General features: G+C 41.1%; 1 protein-coding gene across 1 annotated transcript in view; it reads left to right on the top strand.

The window, feature by feature from the left end:
* The window catches only part of SGPL1 (sphingosine-1-phosphate lyase 1), an 85,150-nt gene that overhangs the window by 20,691 nt on the left and 42,619 nt on the right, over window positions 1-21,840 (top strand). The window contains exons 2-3 of the mRNA XM_089677107.1: window positions 11,987-12,152; window positions 15,389-15,456. Coding sequence (XP_089533233.1) covers window positions 11,987-12,152; window positions 15,389-15,456 — 234 coding nt within the window. The remainder of the gene's footprint in view (window positions 1-11,986; window positions 12,153-15,388; window positions 15,457-21,840) is intronic.

Below are 21,840 nucleotides of genomic sequence, written 5' to 3'. Positions count from 1 at the left end.
TAAGCTTGAAATTCACCAAACACCAAAAGTGGTCATGGTAGTGTTGTTGGCAAGCACCCTGCCTTGGATCTTCTTTCAAGAGCATTATATGAAAGAACACATCTCCAGGATCCTTTTAGACATGTCTGCTCCTCCCTGCTGAGTGTGCTGATTGGGTGCTTGAACATACATGTCTAACAGTATGTCTGGGATGTGTTTTTTCATAAAATGCTCAGGAACAAAATGGTTAATGGCAGAGAAAGCTAATACTTTAGCTGTTTAGTCTGCCAATTTTGTTGCTGGATCATATGCATGTCTAAAGGGATGCCAGGCATATAATGATTGGGAAAAAAAAAGATTGACGACAGCTACAAGATAGCTGTGGGGGGGAAGCTGGAGTTCAGTTTTAATATCTGATGTCAGTCAAGTAATGAAGTGTTACAACATTTTTATTGAAAGATACACCTAGTCATTAGATCATCCTAAATAAATGTAATGCTAGCAGTTCTGTCCATAGACCTCCAACCAACTGACCTGGTGGTTTTCCCACCTGACAAGAGAATGGTACAAGGGGTTACTGTTCCGTGAATAAATTTGTATGTTTGGAAATGTGGGCATGCTTTCTTTGTTCTGAGATTCAGGTGATCTGGGAGGCATAAAAGTTGGTTATACTTCCTAGATACATATATCAGTCATAGCATTAGGACAACCTATAATTAACCACTTATTGAGTTGAGAATCATTTGTCAAGTCATGGACTCTGCTAGACCTCAGAAGGTATGCTGTGCTGCCTGGCACCAAGATGTCAGTAGCAGATCCTAAAGGGGGCCCCTATAAATCAGACTTGATTTTACATTACATCACACAGTTGCTCAGTTGGATTGAGATCTTCAGAATTTGAAGGCCAAGTCAACACCTCAATCTAATTATTATGTTCCTCAAACCATTCTTGAACCATTTTTGCTCTATAGCAGGGTGCATTATCCAACTGAAAGATTTTATTCTCTTGTGAGTATTTTTTAGGATTTAGAAATAAATCTAATTTTTAAAGGTAATGCACTAGGCCTGTGCGCCCTCTTTTTGTTTCCTATATACAACACTAATTGACAGCAGGAGGAGCCAATGGCTCCTGCTGCTGCCTCCAGGTCCAGTGAGGAGTGAGTGGAGAGCTGCTGCTCTCTGGCACAACACTGGATCAGGATCAGGTAAGTATGAAGGGGGCTGAATACAGAAGTTTTTAGCCTAATATGTAGACAGCAGGGTCTAGCAGGACAAAAAAGAAGAAACACAGTACAAATTAGAATGCAAATTTCTGAAATTGGTGTAGGAGGGGCAGGATAAGCCTTTGTTTGAGTTTTTAGTTCTGTGTTAAGTACTGATCTACTTTAGAAAGTTGTCTGGTGTCTGTTGCTTAGTACAGCCATCAGATTTGCCACACTATGGGGTTTATTTACTAAAGCTGGAGAGTCCAAAATCAGACTCACTTCTGCATAGAAACCAATCAGCTTCCAGGTTTCATTGCCAAAGCTTCATTGAACAAGCTGAGGTTAGAAGCTGATTGGTTTCTATGCAGAAGGGAGTCTGATTTTGGACTCTCCAGCTTTAGTAAATAAACCCCTATGTGTCTGTTTGACTTGAAATGATTGACGGTGATCCCGATGTTCTTTCATGTTCAGGTGCAGATGACATAAACCCTTGTATGTTGTGCAGCTTTTTGACAGGCGGATTATAATTTCCTTTTTTTTTCCTGGAATGCAGGTTCTGTTCTATTTTATCTGAACTTCTGAAACTTCCTTTCTTTATACTTTCATATCATCAGTATTGCTCTGATCAGATGATGTATGCATTTCCTCTTCCTACACTTCAAAACAACCATCATAACCTATGACATATGCAAGTTTCACCTGTACTGCTGCTACTTTATACAATAGAATGACCCTATTTGCTGGTTCATGTACTACCTACAGTAGATGATGTGACATGTATATTTAAAGGAGAAGTGTGGGATTTAAAAAACAAAACAAACACACACATACTCATCTCTGTGCTGCGGCACTGGTGTGATGCGTTGGCTTTAACACTGAGAACTGAGTGATCACATGACCACTGATTGCTCAGCTCTCAATCCCAGTTCTCTAAGAGCCGAGATCAGTAACTGTCAGTTGCTGCTCTTTGATCTGCTCTTCGAGTGCTCAGTGGAACGCTGGGCTGGAGAGAGGCAGGAGCAGCTGGCTCTGGCCCTCATTGGCATGCTGAGAGGCTGAGTCTGCTGCAGATCAGGCATCCAGGTGGATCCTGACAATATTGTTGGGATCCCAGCTCGCCCTTAGCTGACTCTAGGTCATAGGATAGCAAAAGTAAATGCACTCCTGTGACTCACAGGAGAAGTATGGCTAAAAAAGCTTTGGCCTCTTTTAAAGTGTATCTAAAGTCAAAATATAAAATCATTTATATTAATTTCCACATTTTATTTCAATAATTTCCAGTCTAGTCCTATTACTCGGAGAAATCTTGAAGTCTAAAAACCTATTTTGTGAAGATCCCCACATTTACTTCCTTGAATTCTCTGATAAGGAATTGCTATGCCCTCTGAATAGGCACTGCTGTGTCACACATTTCACAGAGCCTGCCTTTTGAACGGCAGAAGTGCTGAGAGGAGGAGTTTCAGGAGGCGGAGTCAGTATAGGTATCACTTCTTGGAGGGAGTAAGGTGCCATAGGGTATGTATGCAGAGGAGAAGCTGCAAAGCATGCAGGGAATCCAGGATGGCAAACACCTTGTGCATTATCCAAGGTTTATTAAAAGGCAAAAAACATACTCACAAAATAAGTGCATAAAAAGCCTGTGAGGCCACAGAGATGGCCCAAATGATGGCAGAGTGTCTGTGCCTTTTTTAAACATTTTAATAAACCTTGGATAATGTGCTAGGTGTTTTCGCCACCTGTGTGCTTTTATTCATTTTTGTTGATCTCCCAATCTGAGGAGGGTTGCATCACCAGGACTTTATCCATAGGTCATGCACACGTGTGTGTGTGTGTGTCCCTGTTGAGCGGCTTCTGTTGAGCAGTGCTTCTGGAAAACCTGCATTCGATTAGCCTGCAGCTCTGGTCAGTGTATTCTGACAGCTGAGGAGTCCCTGCCCATCTGTGGGACTGGCAAAACAGGTGCTTCCTGTGATAATTGTGCGCACAGATATGGACAATGACGACCATAATTTGGATCATACTCTGCAAATGTCATTCTCACTCCAAATCAGTCCCCCTCCATTTTTTTGAATGGCATGTGGTGTGCGTGTGTGCTGAGTTTAGGAGTGCACAGCTGGATATGCTTCATGGTTGTAAACCCAATTAGCTGGTTCCAGGATGTCTGTCAGGCTCTTGCCTTGGCCTGGTGGTAAAGCTATAAACCAGTCAGTCACTGGACATGAAAGCATTCCAGAGGGGCAGTAAAACATACATCCCACTTGAAACCACTTTTTCATACAATTTCATATATCCCGCCAGGAACAACATACAATAAAACAAAGCATATAATCAGACAGGTCAGTTTAATGTGAGTCACCTGATACCTTACACTCCTAGATAATGTCTACCAGAGAGTAGAAAGCGATCTCTTTAACCGTCACAGCCAGATATGTCATATTTGATGTCTGGACGTTCAGAATATCATTCTGCATATTAACCTGCCAGTGGCTAGGCTACTGCATGCACCTATGGAAGGTTATTGATCATGATATAAACTTGGGAGGGATTTGGGTCACAGCCTGGGTCTCCGCCTAAACACCCCTCCCCAAATGAGGCGATTGGATCTTTGCTTAAGGAAACACCCTGCTGGGTTCCTAGAAAACAGGCTGTCATGCCTGGAGAGAAAGATGAAGAGATTCTCCCTTTTAACATCAGGAACCAACTTCGGGAGAAAAGGTACCCTTTTGTTCAGGACACTTGAACTCTGCTTAAGCCAGGACTTCTGCAAGTATTCTACCTTCTTAAACTTCTTCCTTTATCTCTCTGTTGTGTTATTGCTATATATATATATATATATATATATATATATATATATTACATCTTTTCTGTATATATTTTTATTGCACCATTTTGACCTTTTTAGCAATAAATCCTATTTTCTGAAAAGTGTTGAATTGTTTCTAACGCTCTTTAATGCAAACTAAGAATCTCTGTCTCTGAAGAGTGCTACTGTGTGTTTTAAAACCTCTGGATAAATCTGTCTGCGGTGACAGTGTGTATACAGACGCTTATTCAAACATCATAGTGTTACTGCTAAGATTTGTGCGTTTCTGCCTTCTCTGCAAAAAGTGGCAGAGTGAAGGGTTAATTGCGTAATTAACCTGACCCAGTAACAATCGCTCTCAGGCTACTGGCACATAGATTGTGGTTCTGCGAGCTGGAAAATCTTTGTGCAGGGTGCAGCTGAGAGTGGCATTGTTACGCAAGTGGCAGCGCGGTTTTAGATTGGCTAGTCCTTCGGTCACAAGTTGGTGAGAAGGACTGGGTTCTGATGCCGCGCCCGTCACACTGCCCGGTAGAGGAGAGAGAGAGCACAGCGGACACACGTCCGCTCTCCTCCCCTTTTTGTTGGTGACCTGGAAGCACTGTGTTTGAAGTCACTTTCAGGTCCCTTTTGTGTTTCCTAGACTTTTGCTGTAAAATCGTGTAAATAAAAAATTAGAACTACAACTATTTTATTCCCTAGGGTGTCTGCTTTCAGAAAATATATAATGTTTTGGGGGTTTTATGCAATCTCCAGGCCTAAAATGATTTTTTACATGTGTGCAAAATATGGCTCCGGCAGCGAAAGGGTTAAGGTACAATATGTTTAGACTTTAGTACTACTAAACACATAATTACCAGGAAACCATTTTGTTTATAGCAGGCCTTTAAATTTGGCGGTGAGGGACAAAAAACATTTAGGGCCAGTTCACACTACAAAAATGCATTCCGGATATGTTTTTGCTTGCAGTTCACACCACACGCAGTTCCGGTGCAGTTTTGATGCAATGTGCCATGTTCCAGTATGGTTCTGTTTAGAAAATATGCAGCATGTTCTATTTTTTTTATTTTTTATTTTTTATTTATTTATTTTTTTTGGTGTAGCGGATACTGACTGGAACTGACTGCACCTAGTCTGAACCAGGGCTATTGGAATACATGAAAAACACTGTGTGCTTTTTTTTCTGCATCAAAAATGCATGCACTGAACTGCATCTAGTGTGAACTAGCCCTTAGGTCCCATTCATACCTGAGAGTTCTGTAGCTCAAAGCTATGAAAACACTCAACTTGTGAAAACCAATTATACTTAATAGTCCTTGTTCACATCTGAGTGTCCTGTCACTTGTAGCTGAATGCCTTCTGCTTCAAAAAGTACGCAAGCTACTTTTCCGGCAGAATTGAGCATTTTGGGCCCCATAGACTTCAATGAAAATATCTGAAAACACTTGATTTAAGTGTTATTTCAGGCATTTTTTAAAGCTATATTAACTGATCTCCACCTAGTGATTTTCATTTGGCTAAAACAAAAAGCCTGAAGTTTTAATACAAATGTAAGAACACCTGCAATGCTCTTCTAAAAATGCCTGTATACACTTGCAAAAACGCTCAAAAAAAGCTCATATAGAAATGCCTAAAAATCGCTCTACTCAGGTGTGAATGCAGCCTTAATAATTATTCTAAATAGAACAATAAACTCTAATCCAAACCGAACTCTCCGCTCCTCTCAAGACCTCCTGCTGTCTAGCTCCCTTGTCTCCTCCTCCCATGCCCGTCTCCAGGACTTCTCTAGAGCTTCCCCCATCCTCTGGAACTCTCTACCCCAATTTATCAGACTATCGTCTACTCTACTCACTTTTAGGCGATTTCTGAAAACCTATCTCTTTAGGGAAGCCTATCCTGCCCTCAGCTAATATTGGAATCTTCTACTCTTCCAACCAGTCCATCCCCCACAGTTACTACCTTTTGTACCAATAGCTCCTCCATCTTAGATTGTAAGCTCCAAGGAGCAGGACCCTCCTATCCCTCTTGTATTGAACTGTATTGTTGCTGTATTGTCTCCCGCTATATTGTAAAGCACTGAGCAAACTGTTGGCGCTATATAAATCCTGTATAATAATAATAATCCTAAGGCCCCTTACACACTGCAGTTCATTACAGCATTTTTTCTTACTGATCTAAAATGCAGCCTATTGTTTACAATGTGCCTGTACACACAGTAAAATAAAAAAATCTTTGTTCAGCATTTTGCACCGTTATACGCAAATGCATACATGAGCATAAATATAAATGGATTTTGCCTAGAAATGTATTGTACACGTGATTATGCATACACACAAATATTCGCAGATACGTGAAAAACAAATGCCTGAAATTGTGTCCAGAAATCTTGATGCTTAAACATCAGTACCGTGTGCAAGAGGCCTAAGGCTAGGTTCACACCTATGCAGTTTGCGTTTGATCTGTTTCTGCAGTGCTTTTTGCGGTGCGTTTTTGCACATGCATTTGTTATGCGTTTTGAGGTTTTTTTCCCCCAACTTGTTATTAGAATAAAATTGCAAAACGCATCAAAAACGCACTACATGCTTTTCTGCAGCATCACCATTGAAGTCTATAGAACCAAAAACGCATGTAAAAAAAAAAAAAAAAAAAAAAAAGTCCCTGAACCTTTCCAAAAAATGCACCAGGTAAAAAAAACGTAGAGATGTGAACCTGTTCCATAGGAAATCATGTGAAATGGACTGCTGTGCGTTTCTGAAAAACACTGCGGAAAACGCATAGGTGTAAACCTCGACTAAATGTCAGTAAAGTGGAACTCCACTGCACCTGAGCAACAAAGACACCATTTAATTTGTTTTTAATATTCAAAGAAAATTCACTTATCCATCCATGTCTCCATGCTTTACTGAGAAATCACTTTGAAAACTTGCGTTCAGCAGTCAATTTTATCAGCATTTCAAATGCAAAACGCTTGTAAACGCGGCAAATCATGTTTATAAGCGTTTGCATTTGAAACTTTTTTTTTTTTTTAACTCTTCCAGTTCCCAATGCTGTCCAGAGCCTTTTTTTCATGTTGAAAAATGCATGCAAAGCATTTTCAAGGTGCTCAGATGGACAAAACACTGAACACAGGATGTTCCTACCAAGCTTGCCTCACATTGTAATGACCAATTCACACCTCAGACCTCTCCCACCCTTGGAAACAAATGATATGTTAATGACCATTCACACCTCAAATTCCTCATGAAGACCCCCTGCCAGGTGATCCTAATGACTCATTCCACCAGACACCTTTCCTTTTACCTTGGAAACAAAAGAAATGTTAATGAACAACTCACACCTAATGATCTCAACACATACTGCTCTCTCTGCTTCTACTCTCTGTATTTCTCTGAAATAGTTAATAATTTACCACTTTTCAGTGCATTCTGGGCATTTGCGAGGTTCTCCTGTGCTAATCTTTAAAAAACATTTCTAAACGCAAACACACTTAAATGCGTTATGCAACCGGGGCTAAACAGATGTTTTTTAACCTACGTTTTCCAGCAGTCAGTTTCCATCGTTCAGAAGTGTCCCGTGTACATAGGGCCTAAATTGGCCCTAGTATGTGTATGTATGAATGTGTGTTAGGGACCTTAGATTGTACACCCCTTGAGGGTTAGGGACTGATGTGAATGTACAATATATATGCAAATCGCTGCGTATGTAATTTACGGCGCTAAATGAGTGCCTGTAATAAAATTAATTCACACTAATTTTAAATAAATACAAATAATGAGAAACTAAATTTGATACATGCATTTACTTTGTTGTTTCCCTAACTTTCGGTTTAGCTGTGTAACAATCAGATCTTTGCACTTCCTCGTTTCGGAGGTGACCAATCTTGCACAAAATTACTGAGAACACAAACTTTTCTCCATTGCAGCAACATACTGTGGGACTTTAGGGAGCTTTTTTTTCAAAGCTCTATTAGTAATTACAGATGACTTACAGCCTTTTTATGAATTTTGATGCAATATGTTCTATTTGAATCTCATCCTATTCTGTACTTTTTTAGTCTAGAGTAGAGTAAGGAAGGGTTACACCTTTGTTATGTGATGTTGAGGTTTTTTCTTTTCTTTCCCTGTATCCTTGACCATTGAGCATGTAAAATATTGGTTATCAATCATAGTTGCATTAACTTCATACTGGCGTGTAAATGTCTTTCTGATATGTCAGTTGTATTTTGAATTATCGAGAGCACTGAGACCAAAATTTCTTAACTGCTTGCCTACTGGGGCAATTTTGCAATTTTTCACATGCATGTTAAGATCAGCACTTTTTTTGTTTGCTATAAAATTACGTAGAACCACCACACTATTGCTGTTGCAATTTTATATGTTGCATAATATCTATGCATCTATTTATCAAATGCACTTTAATGAACTTTAGTGCACGCAATATAATACCAATTTTTGGGGGGAAAATACAAGAGATTTTTGTATTATTATTTATATTTATTTTAAATGTCTTTTTTTTTTTTACACTTTTTTTTAATTTTTTGGCAACTTTATCACTGTCACAAGTGGGTGAACAAGCCACTTTCCTGGCTGTAACAGCCAAGTAATGACAGCTCTGAAACTGGACAAAATCTTTGTCGCTTCTGGGGTCATTTGTAACAGAGGAGATGGGGGGGGCAGATATTCCTCTATCTCCTCTGTGGACAACCATCCCAAGTGCTTGGTAGGGTCACAGACTCCCTAGTGTTGGAAAGTGGGGGTGCTGTAAAAGCGATCAGGCGACTTTAAGCTGCCCAGATCACTTTTAAATGAAAGCTGATCGCCAGCTATAAAAAAAACAATATAAACAAACAAAAACACAAAACAAAAGTTGCAGTCCTGGAAAGTAGGGCTTGTAACTTGATACAAAATAAACCCATGCACCTGAGTCAGGGCTTGCAAAGTCAATGAAAGGTTATAGAGTGTGCAGATGGCAGCATTGTATGGCATAAGCATCAGCCGGATAAAACATCACCGGCTTAGCAGGTTGGTGGAGCGCAAATATCAGTAGGGAACTTCCTTTGAAATCATTCAATATGTGCTGTAAAGGGATCCCTACCGGCAGCATAGGGTAACGTGGAGAGTAGTTCACCCTCTGTGAAAGTGCCGTGTTGAACGGATATGAATGGGGTGTCGGAACTCACCACCTGCTGTTGCCGATAGTAGACAAGTGCAATAGATGTAGATCCTTGATGGGAGTCTGTGTGGCAGCTGCCAGAGATCAAGACTCCCACGGGCAAAGCCCTGCCACACAGTTGGTAAGCCATCATTCAATAGTCTGCATACAGTGATCTTGCAGCTGAGACTCCTCATGTCACTTCCCGGAAAAGTGTGCCTTGCCCCGATGGAACGAGGCCAGCCATGATGTCACTGACGTATGACATCAATGCGTTTCGCCGATGTGCATATCTTACTCGGCTTTGTCAGGACCAATAGGAGACTTGTTAGCACATTCCTTTATAGCAGACAACACCGACCCTCAATGTCAATCACAGGTAACAAACAAACCCTTTGGTATTTCATTTAGTACAGTCAAATACTGTTACTCAACACACATCTAGGTAAATCACAGGGTAAGTAATGCAGTGACCTCAGGGAGAACAGAAAATAATAAATATACATAAATAACATACAAATAATTGTTGGAGATTAGAGTTCCTGGTACTGGCTAGAGTCCCTACAATTCCAACTTTCAAGAGGACTTGGAGATCTAATTCAACATTTAACCCCTTAGGGTACAGCGTATTGAGCTTATAAATCCAGTGTTTTTCACGTTTTAACAATTCCCTGTCAAAGTCTCCCCTTCTGACTGGGAAATTAAGGGCATAGAATCCCATCACCTTGGTCTCCTCTAGCTTACTATCATGGAACTTCAGGAAATGTTAAGTTAATATCTGGTTCTTTTGACTTAATGTCCCTAAAATGTTCACCTATACGTATTTTAAGTTGCCTCTTCGTTTTCCCCACGTAAATCTTATTACATGGACAAGTCAACATATAAAGCACACCTAAAGGTGGAACAATCGAAGAGACTTTGAATTTTATATTGTACATTATCAGAATACAAAAATATGTCTGTTCGATCAAGGTACCTACACATTTGGCATTTACCACAGCTAAACATTCCTTTTGAACGCAAAGTTAACCAGGTGATTTGCTCCGTGGGATTATAGTCAGAGTGAATTAAGCGGTCACCAAGATTTGGTGCTCTCCTCCCCACCATTTATGGGTATTCACCCACTATTTTTCGTAATTTAGGGCATTCCATGAGTTTCCTTCAATGGTTTTCTTTCTAACACCTTTTCAACTTCTTTCCACTGTGCTTCATATTGAGTTATCATCCTAACTGGTTGAGGTTTCTTACAATTATTAGTTTCATTAGTATCTTTCTCAGGGGCCAGTAGTGTTTTGCTTTCTGTTCCATAGGCTGTTTTTCTCGCCTTCCTTTTTTGGGAATGTGAATAACCCAGTTCTCTAAACCTTTTATAAAGGTCTCCTGCTTCTAGCTTGAAGTCATTAATATTCGAACAGTTCCTGCGACACCGCAGTAATTGACCAGTTGGAATGCCCTGCCTCAGGTGCCTTGGTTTATTTTGTATCCAGTTACACACCCTACTTTCCGGGACTGTCACTACCTATCCACTGTGACAGGATTGTACATACTTAATATCTTAGTTCACTGTTATTATCCACACCTAGCTGGTTCCATGAATGATTATATACACCAGGTCTGCAGTGCACATCCCGGTGGTGCACCCCGAGGTTATTGTTGCAATTTGGCAGAAGACAGTGTTGTCGTTGTCATCTTAGCACCATTTATGTATTATGGCAATGCTACGACGTCTATTTTATTGTTATTTTAGGTTGCATAGACTACGTTGTTTTAAGTGTGGTGATGGTTATCATGCAGTCAATTTTTCACTAATATTTGGTATATATTGTATCTTTGCTAATAAAAGCATTACACTATTATGTGTTGGTTTACTGCGTTGTCCTTTTTTTGTAACCACTTCTCTGTGAACACCTTGTTTACACACCCCTTAGAGAATGAAAACTCCTCCTACAAGCTTTAACCAGTGCTCAGCTGGACTAAAATAATTGCATTTCCATGTTCTGTGTATTGTGGGGGACCAGATATAGTGAATGGAAGGTCTTGGGTTAGGAACACTTTAATGAAATGTCACTGATGGGTGTGTTGGGGAATCTTCGCTAGCATGGTTTCTTGGAATTAAGATCTAACCTTCGATTAAAAAAACTAAGCAAGTAGTCATTGTTTGCGTTATGCATTTCTATGTTTTTCACTCATTTTTAAATGGGTGGCCACTTTTAAATCGAAAGGATAAAAATAGCAAGTAAACATATCCTGATCCTATGCTTTTATAGGCTGTTTTTGTCTAGGCATTGGTTTCCTTTGTTTATTTTACAATGTTTTTTGCACTCTGATCTAATAATATAGTGTATATGCAGAATCTAAAAAGGAAAATAATTTTATTATTGAATACCCTCAGAAGAATTGAGGTAGCAGTTGGCAGGTTTAATGTTGTGGTTTTTTTTTTTTTTTCTTTTTTTTTTTTCTTTTTTTTTTTTCTTTTTCCTTTTTCAGTCTATCATTGTGCATGTGAAACCATTTTCTGTAAAAAAGGGTATGCTGTAGTGTCTTCACTAATGGAGTCCTCTGTAAATAATTGAACAACTTTCCTTTAAAGACCGCCATACTCCTTTACTCAATATAGCCAAATTCATTTTCTATTCTGAAAGACTATGTGGGTTAAGCTCTGTGTAAATGGAATAGTTGGAAAAACTAGAGAAAGCTGAATTAAAAAAACAAACTTGGTTCTGTGATGACATGACTGGAGTGTTGAACGTTTATCATTCTGAGCATGTTTTATACCTGTCTTTTATACAGAATGCCCTTTGTAAATGTCACATCCTGAATTAATAATTTGTATTTGTTTTCCCCACAGGAGACTTTGCTGATCTACAAGGAGATCCTTTTAAAGTATTTATCTGATGGCAGAAAATATGTGAATGAAGCCTGCAAAGAACTTGAGCCATGCCATCTTATAGCGCTGGCATTTTCCACAGCATTGTTAACTGTGTGGCTTTACAACTTCATCTTCCAAAAAGAGAGTAAGTTTTCCTTTTGTAACCTATACGGTTAAAGGGTAATTCCACTTTATTGAGAAACAAAAGTCACAAATAAAAAAATTATTATAACATTTACAATCGCCATACAAGACATATTGTAATTTGAAGGTTATTAAAAATGATTAATAATATAAATATATAATAATATAAATAAATGGTTATTTCAATCTGCAGCACTATAATTTTCTGTAAAATTCAATGCTTTATGGCAACCTGGAGGCATTCTGTAAAAAGTTGAAGTATGGAACACCCCCAGAAATTTTCCTGCTTGTATGATTGGCTCAATGATTTTCCCAGAAGTCTGCATGAAGAGAAGTCAGATTTTAGGCATCCCCTGCAACAAAAAATAAATTTTTTTGTGAGCTGCTCTTAAAGGTTTAATCAGTTCAAAAGGTATGCATACCCTGCAACTTTACTCATTAGAACACTGCAAGTGCATCCACTGATTGATAATTATAGTCACTCCCATTCAGAATTTGTATCCAGAAGACACAGAAGTACAAACAGCTATTCATTAGGACCAGTAAAAGAGGTAGGAATCCGCAACAAAATTTCTAAAAATCCCTGCAATGTAAATTGATCACCCAGAGGGGATTTTGTTCTCAACAAACGCAGAATTACTATTTAAAGCTGCTAATTTATTAAACAAATAGGACTGTATAACTACTGGAATGTTTCCACAGGAAGACATTCAATGGTCTTTCGGTATATTTATCAGGACTGCTGCAGGTTTTGCTGCACAATTGATGGTTCTCATTTGTCAGGCAGGTGACATATTCCTCTCTGAAACTTTGTTTACATTGCTTGTGTGAGAGGAGGAAGCAGACGCCCTTTCCCTAGCTAGTTCTTATGTCACAAGCAGCATGTTACCTGCGTGCTCATTGTATTCACTACAGAGAATATGAATAATAAATATGGTAACCATATGTGCTTTTATATATTGGAGACAAGCTTTGCTGTAGTCTTCATTAAACAGCAAGAAGTGACACTACGTTGTGTAATTTGTCCCGTCCTCTGTATATTCACATATTAAAGGTTGTTGAGGATTTCCACAGCCTTTTGGGGCTCTTTTTGAGTGAATTTGAATACACTGTTCAAGGTTTCCTAGTAAATGGAAATACACTATGGTTTGCTCATTTTGAAACTATCCTATCTATCTATCTACCTATCCTAATCTATCTACCTATCCTAATCTATCTACCTATCCTAATCTATCTACCTATCCTAATCTATCTACCTATCCTAATCTATCTACCTATCCTAATCTATCTACCTATCCTAATCTATCTACCTATCCTAATCTATCTACCTATCCTAATCTATCTACCTATCCTAATCTATCTACCTATCCTAATCTAGGGTTTAAAATTCAGAGGCTAGACCTACTAGCCAGGCACAAACCTTACTCTCCACTAGTTGCCCCACCCAACCTTGCCCAGGTCCGCCTCCAGCAGAGACCTTGGAAAAGTGTGGCATTAAGAAAAAAGTGCCTCTTTTGATGGTCAAAAAACATTGCATAAAGTAAATAACAATAGCAAACATTTTGCATTTTTTTATCTCCAGCATATTATTAAAAGAGAGCTTAGAGAAGTAGTGCATTAAGAGAAAACAAAAAAGTGCTTATTTAGATGCCAAAAAAAATGGCATAACAATAGTAAACATTTTACCAAAGATGTGCTAATAGAGCAGCCATGGTTTGTGTTGTACAGCAGGACCAAGACTTGTGTAATACCCTTTTTCTGATGCAAAATACCACTTCAATGGCTTTGTGTGGATTGTAATCTATTCAATGAAGAAAAAAAACACCAAAAAATGTAATTTACCTTAAGCTGGCAGGTGTAGGGATGTGCACCGTTGGTGGGTCTCTCCTTCACGTGTCCCCCAAGGTGGTGTAGAGCGGGCCTCTCCTCGTGTCCCCCAAGGCGGTGTAGAGCGGGTCTCTCCTCGTGTCCCCCAAGGCGGTGTAGAGCGGGTCTCTCCTCGTGTCCCCCAAGGCGGTGTAGAGCGGGCCTCTCCTCGTGTCCCCCAAGGCGGTGTAGAGCGGGCCTCTCCTCGTGTCCCCCAAGGCGGTGTAGAGCGGGCCTCTCCTCGTGTCCCCCAAGGCGGTGTAGAGCGGGCCTCTCCTCGTGTCCCCCAAGGCGGTGTAGAGCGGGCCTCTCCTCGTGTCCCCCAAGGCGGTGTAGAGCGGGCCTCTCCTCGTGTCCCCCAAGGCGGTGTAGAGCGGGCCTCTCCTCGTGTCCCCCAAGGCGGTGTAGAGCGGGCCTCTCCTCGTGTCCCCCAAGGCGGTGTAGAGCGGGCCTCTCCTCGTGTCCCCCAAGGCGGTGTAGAGCGGGCCTCTCCTCGTGTCCCCCAAGGCGGTGTAGAGCGGGCCTCTCCTCGTGTCCCCCAAGGCGGTGTTACAAAAAAAAATAGAAACACTATATGATTTCCAGGTGTGAAGGCTATGACATGATGCATTGAAAGGGACTGAGATTGAGCTCTGCAGTCACTTTTGCAGCAGTTCTTATTCCGGGTCACAATCATGCGCATGTCTTGTCTCTTTCGGTCAGTTGACAATGTTGATGGCACTTATGCTTATCAGATGTTTTCAAGGAAAATGTATATGCCGTCATAACCTTTTTGTTACTGTACCTCGTGACACCACAAATTGGCAAATTCAGTCACAGAGGTCAGCTAAGTGGACACCAACAATTTGCCCTCTTTTGAAGCTCCGTAAGCTCTGACACAACTCCTTATTACTAGCACACTTGTGAATGACATGAGGCTTCCCACCTGCTAGCTGGTGTCTCATCACACAGCAGAAGCAAAAGAATGTTACATCACTTTCAAAGCGAAACATGTTACTTTCACACCTGCAAATCATGTAGTGTTTCCAGTTTTTTTTGTCTAACCCCTGTAGGTAGATATATATGTATATAATAATTTTTATCTAAGGTTGATATACTTGCACTTGGTCACTTTAGGTTTAGTATACCAGTATAAGCACATTTTTTTTTCTTTTTTTTTTTTTTATCAAATTGGTGCAATTTACTATTTTTGTTTTTATTTTATTGAAATATATATATAATATATACTAGTACTTCTTGATAACCAGCATCCCTACATTAAAGCCACTCTTCTTTTCTGTGTGTATTGATTTTATAATGGGAAAAACAACAGTGCATATGGATAGATGTCTAAAACCACTTTTTTTAAAATATATTTTGTTTCATTTGTAGGTCTTACATCACGATGCAAAAAACAATTTTTCCGAATAATAAGGAGACTGCCATTCATTGGCACACAAGTAAGCAAAAATTATTACTGCTGTGCCTCACACCTTCCAAGAATCACTCTGATGTTTGGTTTTACATAAAATGTGACTGGTGGTCCCTGATTAGCTGGCTACCGCGTTGTTAATGAATGTAGATGAAATTACCCCAGAAAAAAAACAGTAAAAGCATGCTAAGATTCTCATTTTAACAAAAGTGACAAACAGTCCAGCCAGTGAATTTGTGATTACTGGGGAGAGGTTATATCTGGATTCTGTTTGGATATGTGGAATGCCTATTCGCTTTCTTGCAACTGGCAAACTGTGGGCATTTGTTACAGTGTGTACACCCTGAATACATTTGCATCAGTCTCTGTCTTTAAGGAGCTTACAATCTAAGGTTCCTATTACACATATGTACATATAGTAGGGCCCATTTAGACAGGAGCCAATTAACCTATCTGCATGTTTTTGAAGTGTGAGAGGAAACCAGAAAACCCGGAGGAACCCCAAACAAGCTGAAAAACATTTCAACTGTTCCTCAGCATCCAATCAATAACCATCATCAATTTATAACCACAGGTGACCTTTCATTTCATCCTGCCTCACTAGGTGCTCAATTTTCACATCTTCCAAGTGATATCTTCTTCCTCTTTAACCCTCCACAAAAATTATGTATAGACTGCACATAGTGCATTACCTTAATCGCAAAAATTAGTCTATACTAAATTACACTCACAAAAAGAGCTCAAAACGTGCCAAAAACTCCACCAAGTGTCAGCATATGTTATCTGTAATTCCTACTCTTACCTTCTGGGTATAGTCGACTTGCTTTATACATGAATTTCCAATGTGTGGACTCTTCCTCTAGTAATTCTCCTCACGGATAATCATACCCTCCAAGAGATTTTAACCTCTTGTCACCCAGCCACTGCATTAAAACGGTGGCAGGGCGGCACGGCTGCGCAAAAGCACGTTTTTAAACGTGCTCCGCGCCCCTGCCGACCCGCGGCTTTCACCATTCGATCCCAGAGGGATCAATCATTTGGTTTCAGCCAGTGCTGTCCGGCTGAAATCAGATGATCGGTCCCTGTCCTATCCTGTCCTATGTTGACAGTTACACAGGACAGGATACGATGTCATTCTTCTCTGCCTGGGAACATTCCGTCCCAGAGAGAGAAGAAGACACAGTAAAAGTGAGTAAAACACTACACATTTACAGTTAGAACACACCAAGGTCACATTTAACCCCCTGATCGCGCCCCCAGTTAACCCCTTCACTGCCCTGTCACCAGTGTCATTGATCACCGTGAACAGATTTTTACTGATCACTGTATCAGTGTCACTGGCGACTTCCGATAGTGTTAGTGTCAGTTAGCGCCCCTCACAGATAGCGTCAGATTGCCGCTAGTACACAAGTAATCACATTTGACCGCTTGATTGCCAGGAACACGCTCACTTGCACGCTAAACCTCCATTGCTAGTATAGTGTCTGATTGGATCAACATCTTTGATCAGAGCAGTGCTATACAGTGGGGCAAAGAAGTATTTAGTCAGCCACCAATTGTGCAAGTTCTCCCACTTAAAAAGATGAGAGAGGCCTGTAATTGGCATCATAGGTAGACCATAACTATGAGAGACAAAATGAGAAACAAAATCCAGAAAATCACATTGGCTGATTTGGAAAGAATTTATTTGCAAATTATGGTGGAAAATAAGTATTTGGTCACCTACAAACAAGCATGATTTCTGGCTCTCGTAGACCTGTACCTTCTTCTTTAAGAGGCTCCTCTGTCCCGCACTCATTAGCTGTATCAATGGCACCTGTTTGAACTTGTTATCAGTATAAAAGACACCTGTGCACAACCTCAAACAGTCACACTCCAAACTCCACTATGGTGAAGACCAAAGGGCTGTCGAAGGACACAGAAACAAAATTGTAGACCTGCACCAGGCTGGGAAGACTGAATCTGCAATAGGCAAGCAGCTTGGTGTGAACAAATCAACTGTGGGAGCAATAATTAGAAAATGGAAGACATACAAGACCACTGATAATCTCCCTCGATCTGGGGCTCCACGCAAGATCTCTCCCGTGGGGTCAAAATAATCATAAGAACGGTGAGCAAAAATCCCAGGACCACACGGGGGAACCTAGTGAATGACCTGCAGAGAGCTGGGACCAACATAACAAAGGCTACCATCAGTAACACACTACGCCGCCAGGGACTCAGATCCTGCAGTGCCAGACGTGTCCCCCTGCTTAAGTCAGTACATGTCCGGGCCGGTCTGAAGTTTGCTAGAGAGCATTTGGATGATCCAGAAGAGGATTGGGAGAATGTCATATGGTCAGATGAAACCAAAATAGAACTGTTTAGTAGAAACACAACTCGTCGTGTTTGGAGGAGAGAGAATGCTGAGTTGCATCCAAAGAACACCATACCTACTGTGAAGCATGGGGGTGGCAACATCAAGCTTTGAGGCTGTTTCTCCACAAAGGGACCAGGACGACTGATCCATGTACAGGACAGAATGAATGGGGCCATGTATCGTGAGATTTTGAGTGCAAACCTCCTTCCTTCAGCAAGGGCATTGAAGATGAAACATGGCTGGGTCTTCCAACATGACAATGATCCCAAACATACTGCCCTGGCAACAAAGGAGTGGCTTCGTAAGAAGCATTTCAAGGTCCTGGAGTGGCCTAGCCAGTCTCCAGATCACAACCCCATAGAAAACCTTTTGAGATGAACTTTTGATATTGACCAAATACTTATTTTCCACCATAATTTGCAAATTTTTTCCAAATCAGCCAATGTGATTGTCTGGATTTTTTTTCTCATTTTGTCTCTCATAGTTGAGGTCTACCTATGATGCCAATTACAGGCCTCTCATCTTTTTAAGTGAGAGAACTTGCACAGTTGGTGGCTGACTAAATACTTTTTTGCCCCACTGTACCAGCGTTCATATTACTATAGTATCCCCAAAAACGCAGCGTTAGCGGGATCAGCCCCGACACCTGTCAGCACCTGCGTTTAGTCCCTACGCCCCCCCCCCTCTCCCCCATCAAGTGCAGTGTCAGTAGATAACTGTCATTTGATACATTACACCCAAAACCGCAGTGTTCACAGAATCAGGCCTGATCTCTGTTAGCACTTGTCGGTAAACTTTTTGTAGCGGTTCAAGCAGTCCCTGACAGCCAGGCGCTCTTTTTCCCGTGAGTCGCACTAGGTACCTTTAAATTTAGTGGCCAAAATGGCTGTATAACAAAAAATGACAAATTACAGTATCTATACCATAGTTTGTAGACCCTATAACACAAAGGAATCAATATACACTAATTGGGATTTATTTGACCAAAAACATGTAGCAGAATACATTTTGGCTTAAATTTATGACTAACTTTGAGTATACGATAAATTTTTTTTATAGCCAAAAGTAAAATATACAGTTTTTTTCCAAATTTTCGTGTTTGTTTTTTTTTTTTTTTTTTTTTGTTTATAGCGCAAAAAATAAAAAGCTCACAAGTGATCAAATACCACCAAAAGAAAGCTCTATTTGTGTGAAAAAAAGGATGTAAATTTCGTTTGAGTACAGCATTGCATGACTGCGCAATTATCAGATGAATTAGTGCAGCACCAAACAGCAAAAAAAGGCCTGGTCATTAAGGGGGGTAAATCCCCAGGAGTGCAAGTGATTAAAATAAAATAGTGTAATACTATTAACAAATTTCATATAGTATTACTCAGTGCTCCCTTTATTCCAAACAAGTGACCACCGGTATGGGTAAAACAAGAAAGTGATCCACCACCTCACAGTCCATGCACCTTACCAGACTGTATAGAAAAAAGCTTTGAGCAGATAGACTCCTTTCAGACCAACATCACTCTTGTCACTCCCACCACAATGCCGGTATGTAAACCAAAACAATGGGCAAACATCGCATAGCAAATCACAACCATCGAATTTATTAAATGTAAAAGTGCTTACAAGCATGAGATGCACATCAGCGTTTGGTATACAGTTCTTTGGAACAGACCTCATCCAAAATGGCCGCTGCACAACTTCCGGTTGGCGTCTGCCACATCGTTTTAAGGAAATAAAAATGATCAACCTACAGAGGACTGATTTCATACACCCTGAAAATCAAAGTGAAAAAAATGATGCAGCAGGATAGTCCATTTTGCTGAAATTTCATTGCAGGAACTCAAAATGGCACTCAGAAGTTTGTATGGCCCCCACGTATGTATGCCTGACAATGTTGGGGCATGCTCCAAAAAAGATGAAGGGCAAGGGCATCACTGAGCTCCTGGACAGTCTGAGGTGTAACCTGGCAGCGTCGGATGGACTGAAACATGATATCCCAGAGGTGGTCTATTGGATCTAGGCCAGGCGAGCGTGGGGGCCATTCAATGGTATCAATTCCTTCATCCTCCAGGAACTGCCTGCATACTCTTGCCACATGAGGCCGGGCATTGTCATGCACCAGAAAGAACCCGGAACCCACTGCACCAGCATAGGGTCTGACAATGGGTCCAAGGATTTCATCCCAATACCTAATTGCAGTCAGGGTAGCATTGTCTAGCCTGTAGAGGTCTGTGTGTCCCTCCATCGATATGCCTCCCCAGACTATCACTGACCCACCACCAAAACGGTCATGCTGAATGATGCTATATGCAGCATAAAATTCTCTGTGGCTTCTCCAGACCCTTTCACGTCTTTCACATGTGCTCAGGGTGAACCTGCACTCATTGTGAAAAGCACAGGGCGCCAGTGGCAGACTTGCCAACGCTGGCGTTCAGTGGCAAATGGCAGTCGAGCTCTATGGTGCCGGGCAGTGAGCACAGAGCCCACTAGAGGACGTCAGGACCTCAGGCCACCCTCATGAAGTCTGTTTCAGATTAATTGGTCAGAGACATTCACACCAGTTGTTGGTTATTTTGTAGGGCTCTGGCAGTGCTCATCCTGTTTCTCTTTGCACAAAGGAGCAGATACCAGTCCTGCTGGTCTTGCTGATGGATTAAGGACCTTCTACGACCCTGTCCAGCTCTCCTAGAGTAACTGCTTGTCTCCTGGAATCTTCTCCATGCTCTTGAGACTGTGCTGGGAGACACAGAAAACCTTCTGGCAATGGCACATATTGATTTGCTTTCCTGGAGGAGTTGGACTGCCTGTGCAACCTCTGTAGGGTCCGGGTCCAGTTGTGACACTGACCCTAGCTAAATGCAAAACTAGTGAGAAACAGTCAGAAAAGATGAGTAGGGAAAAATATGTCAGTGGCCTCCACCTGTAAAACCATTCCTATGTGGGGGTTGTCTCATTGTTGTTGCCTATCTAGTGCGCCTTTCATTAACACCAAAGCAGCTGAAACTGATTAACAACCCTCTGCTACTTAACTGACCAGATCAATATCCCAGGAGTTTCCCTGACTTGATGCTATACTCTAATTAAAAAGTGTTCCTTTTTAATTTTTTTTTTTTTTTTTGAGCAGTGTATATAAAATACAGACAAAAATCTATATACTACCCAGTAATTGAACTGTTAGGAATGTTGTTTCTCACGGAAAGCAGAAGTAATATATTTGTTTTAATATCCTTTATCAATAGAATTGTTTGCATGTTTTAACCACTTCAGAACCAGCATTTTACACCTGCTTCATTACCAGGCCATTTTTCAGATTTCAGTGCTGTGACAGTTTTTTTTTTTCTCTCGTGTTCTCTCTCGTGTTCTCTCTCGCTCTCTCTCTCCCTCTCCTTCTCTCTCTCCTTCTCTCTCTCCTTCTCTCTCCCTCTCCCTCCCTCTCCTTCTCTCTCCCTCTCCTTCTCTCTCCCTCTCCTTCTCTCTCCCTCTCCTTCTCTCTCCCTCTCCTTCTCTCTCCCTCTCCTTCTCTCTCCCTCTCCTTCTCTCTCCCTCTCCTTCTCTCTCCCTCTCCTTCTCTCTCCCTCTCCTTCTCTCTCCCTCTCCTTCTCTCTCTCTCGCTCTCTCTCGTTTTCTCTCTCTCGCTCTCTCTCGTTTTCTCTCTCTCGCTCTCTCTCGTTTTCTCTCTCTCGCTCTCTCGTTTTCTCTCTCTCGCTCTCTCTCGTTTTCTCTCTCTCGCTCTCTCTCTCGTTTTCTCTCTCTCGTTTGCTCTCTCTCGCTCTCTCTCGTTTGCTCTCTCTCGCTCTCTCTCGTTTTCTCTCTCTCGCTCTCTCTCGTTTTCTCTCTCTCGCTCTCTCTCGTTTTCTCTCTCTCGCTCTCTCTCGTTTTCTCTCTCTCGCTCTCTCTCGTTTTCTCTCTCTCGCTCTCTCTCGTTTTCTCTCGTTCTCGCTCTCTCTCGTTTTCTCTCGCTCTCTCTCGTTCTCTCTCTCTCGTTCTCTCTCTCTCGTTCTCTCTCTCTCGCTCTCTCTCTCTCGCTCTCTCTCTCTCGTTCTCTCTCTCTCGTTCTCT

The sequence above is a fragment of the Staurois parvus genome, unplaced genomic scaffold, assembly GCF_062004578.1.
Source record: "Staurois parvus isolate SC_StPar_1 unplaced genomic scaffold, SC_StPar_1.0 ptg000177l, whole genome shotgun sequence".
Classification (NCBI taxonomy): domain Eukaryota; kingdom Metazoa; phylum Chordata; class Amphibia; order Anura; family Ranidae; genus Staurois; species Staurois parvus.
Note: the sequence above shows the minus strand (reverse complement) of the source record. Positions and strands in the feature narration are given on the sequence as shown.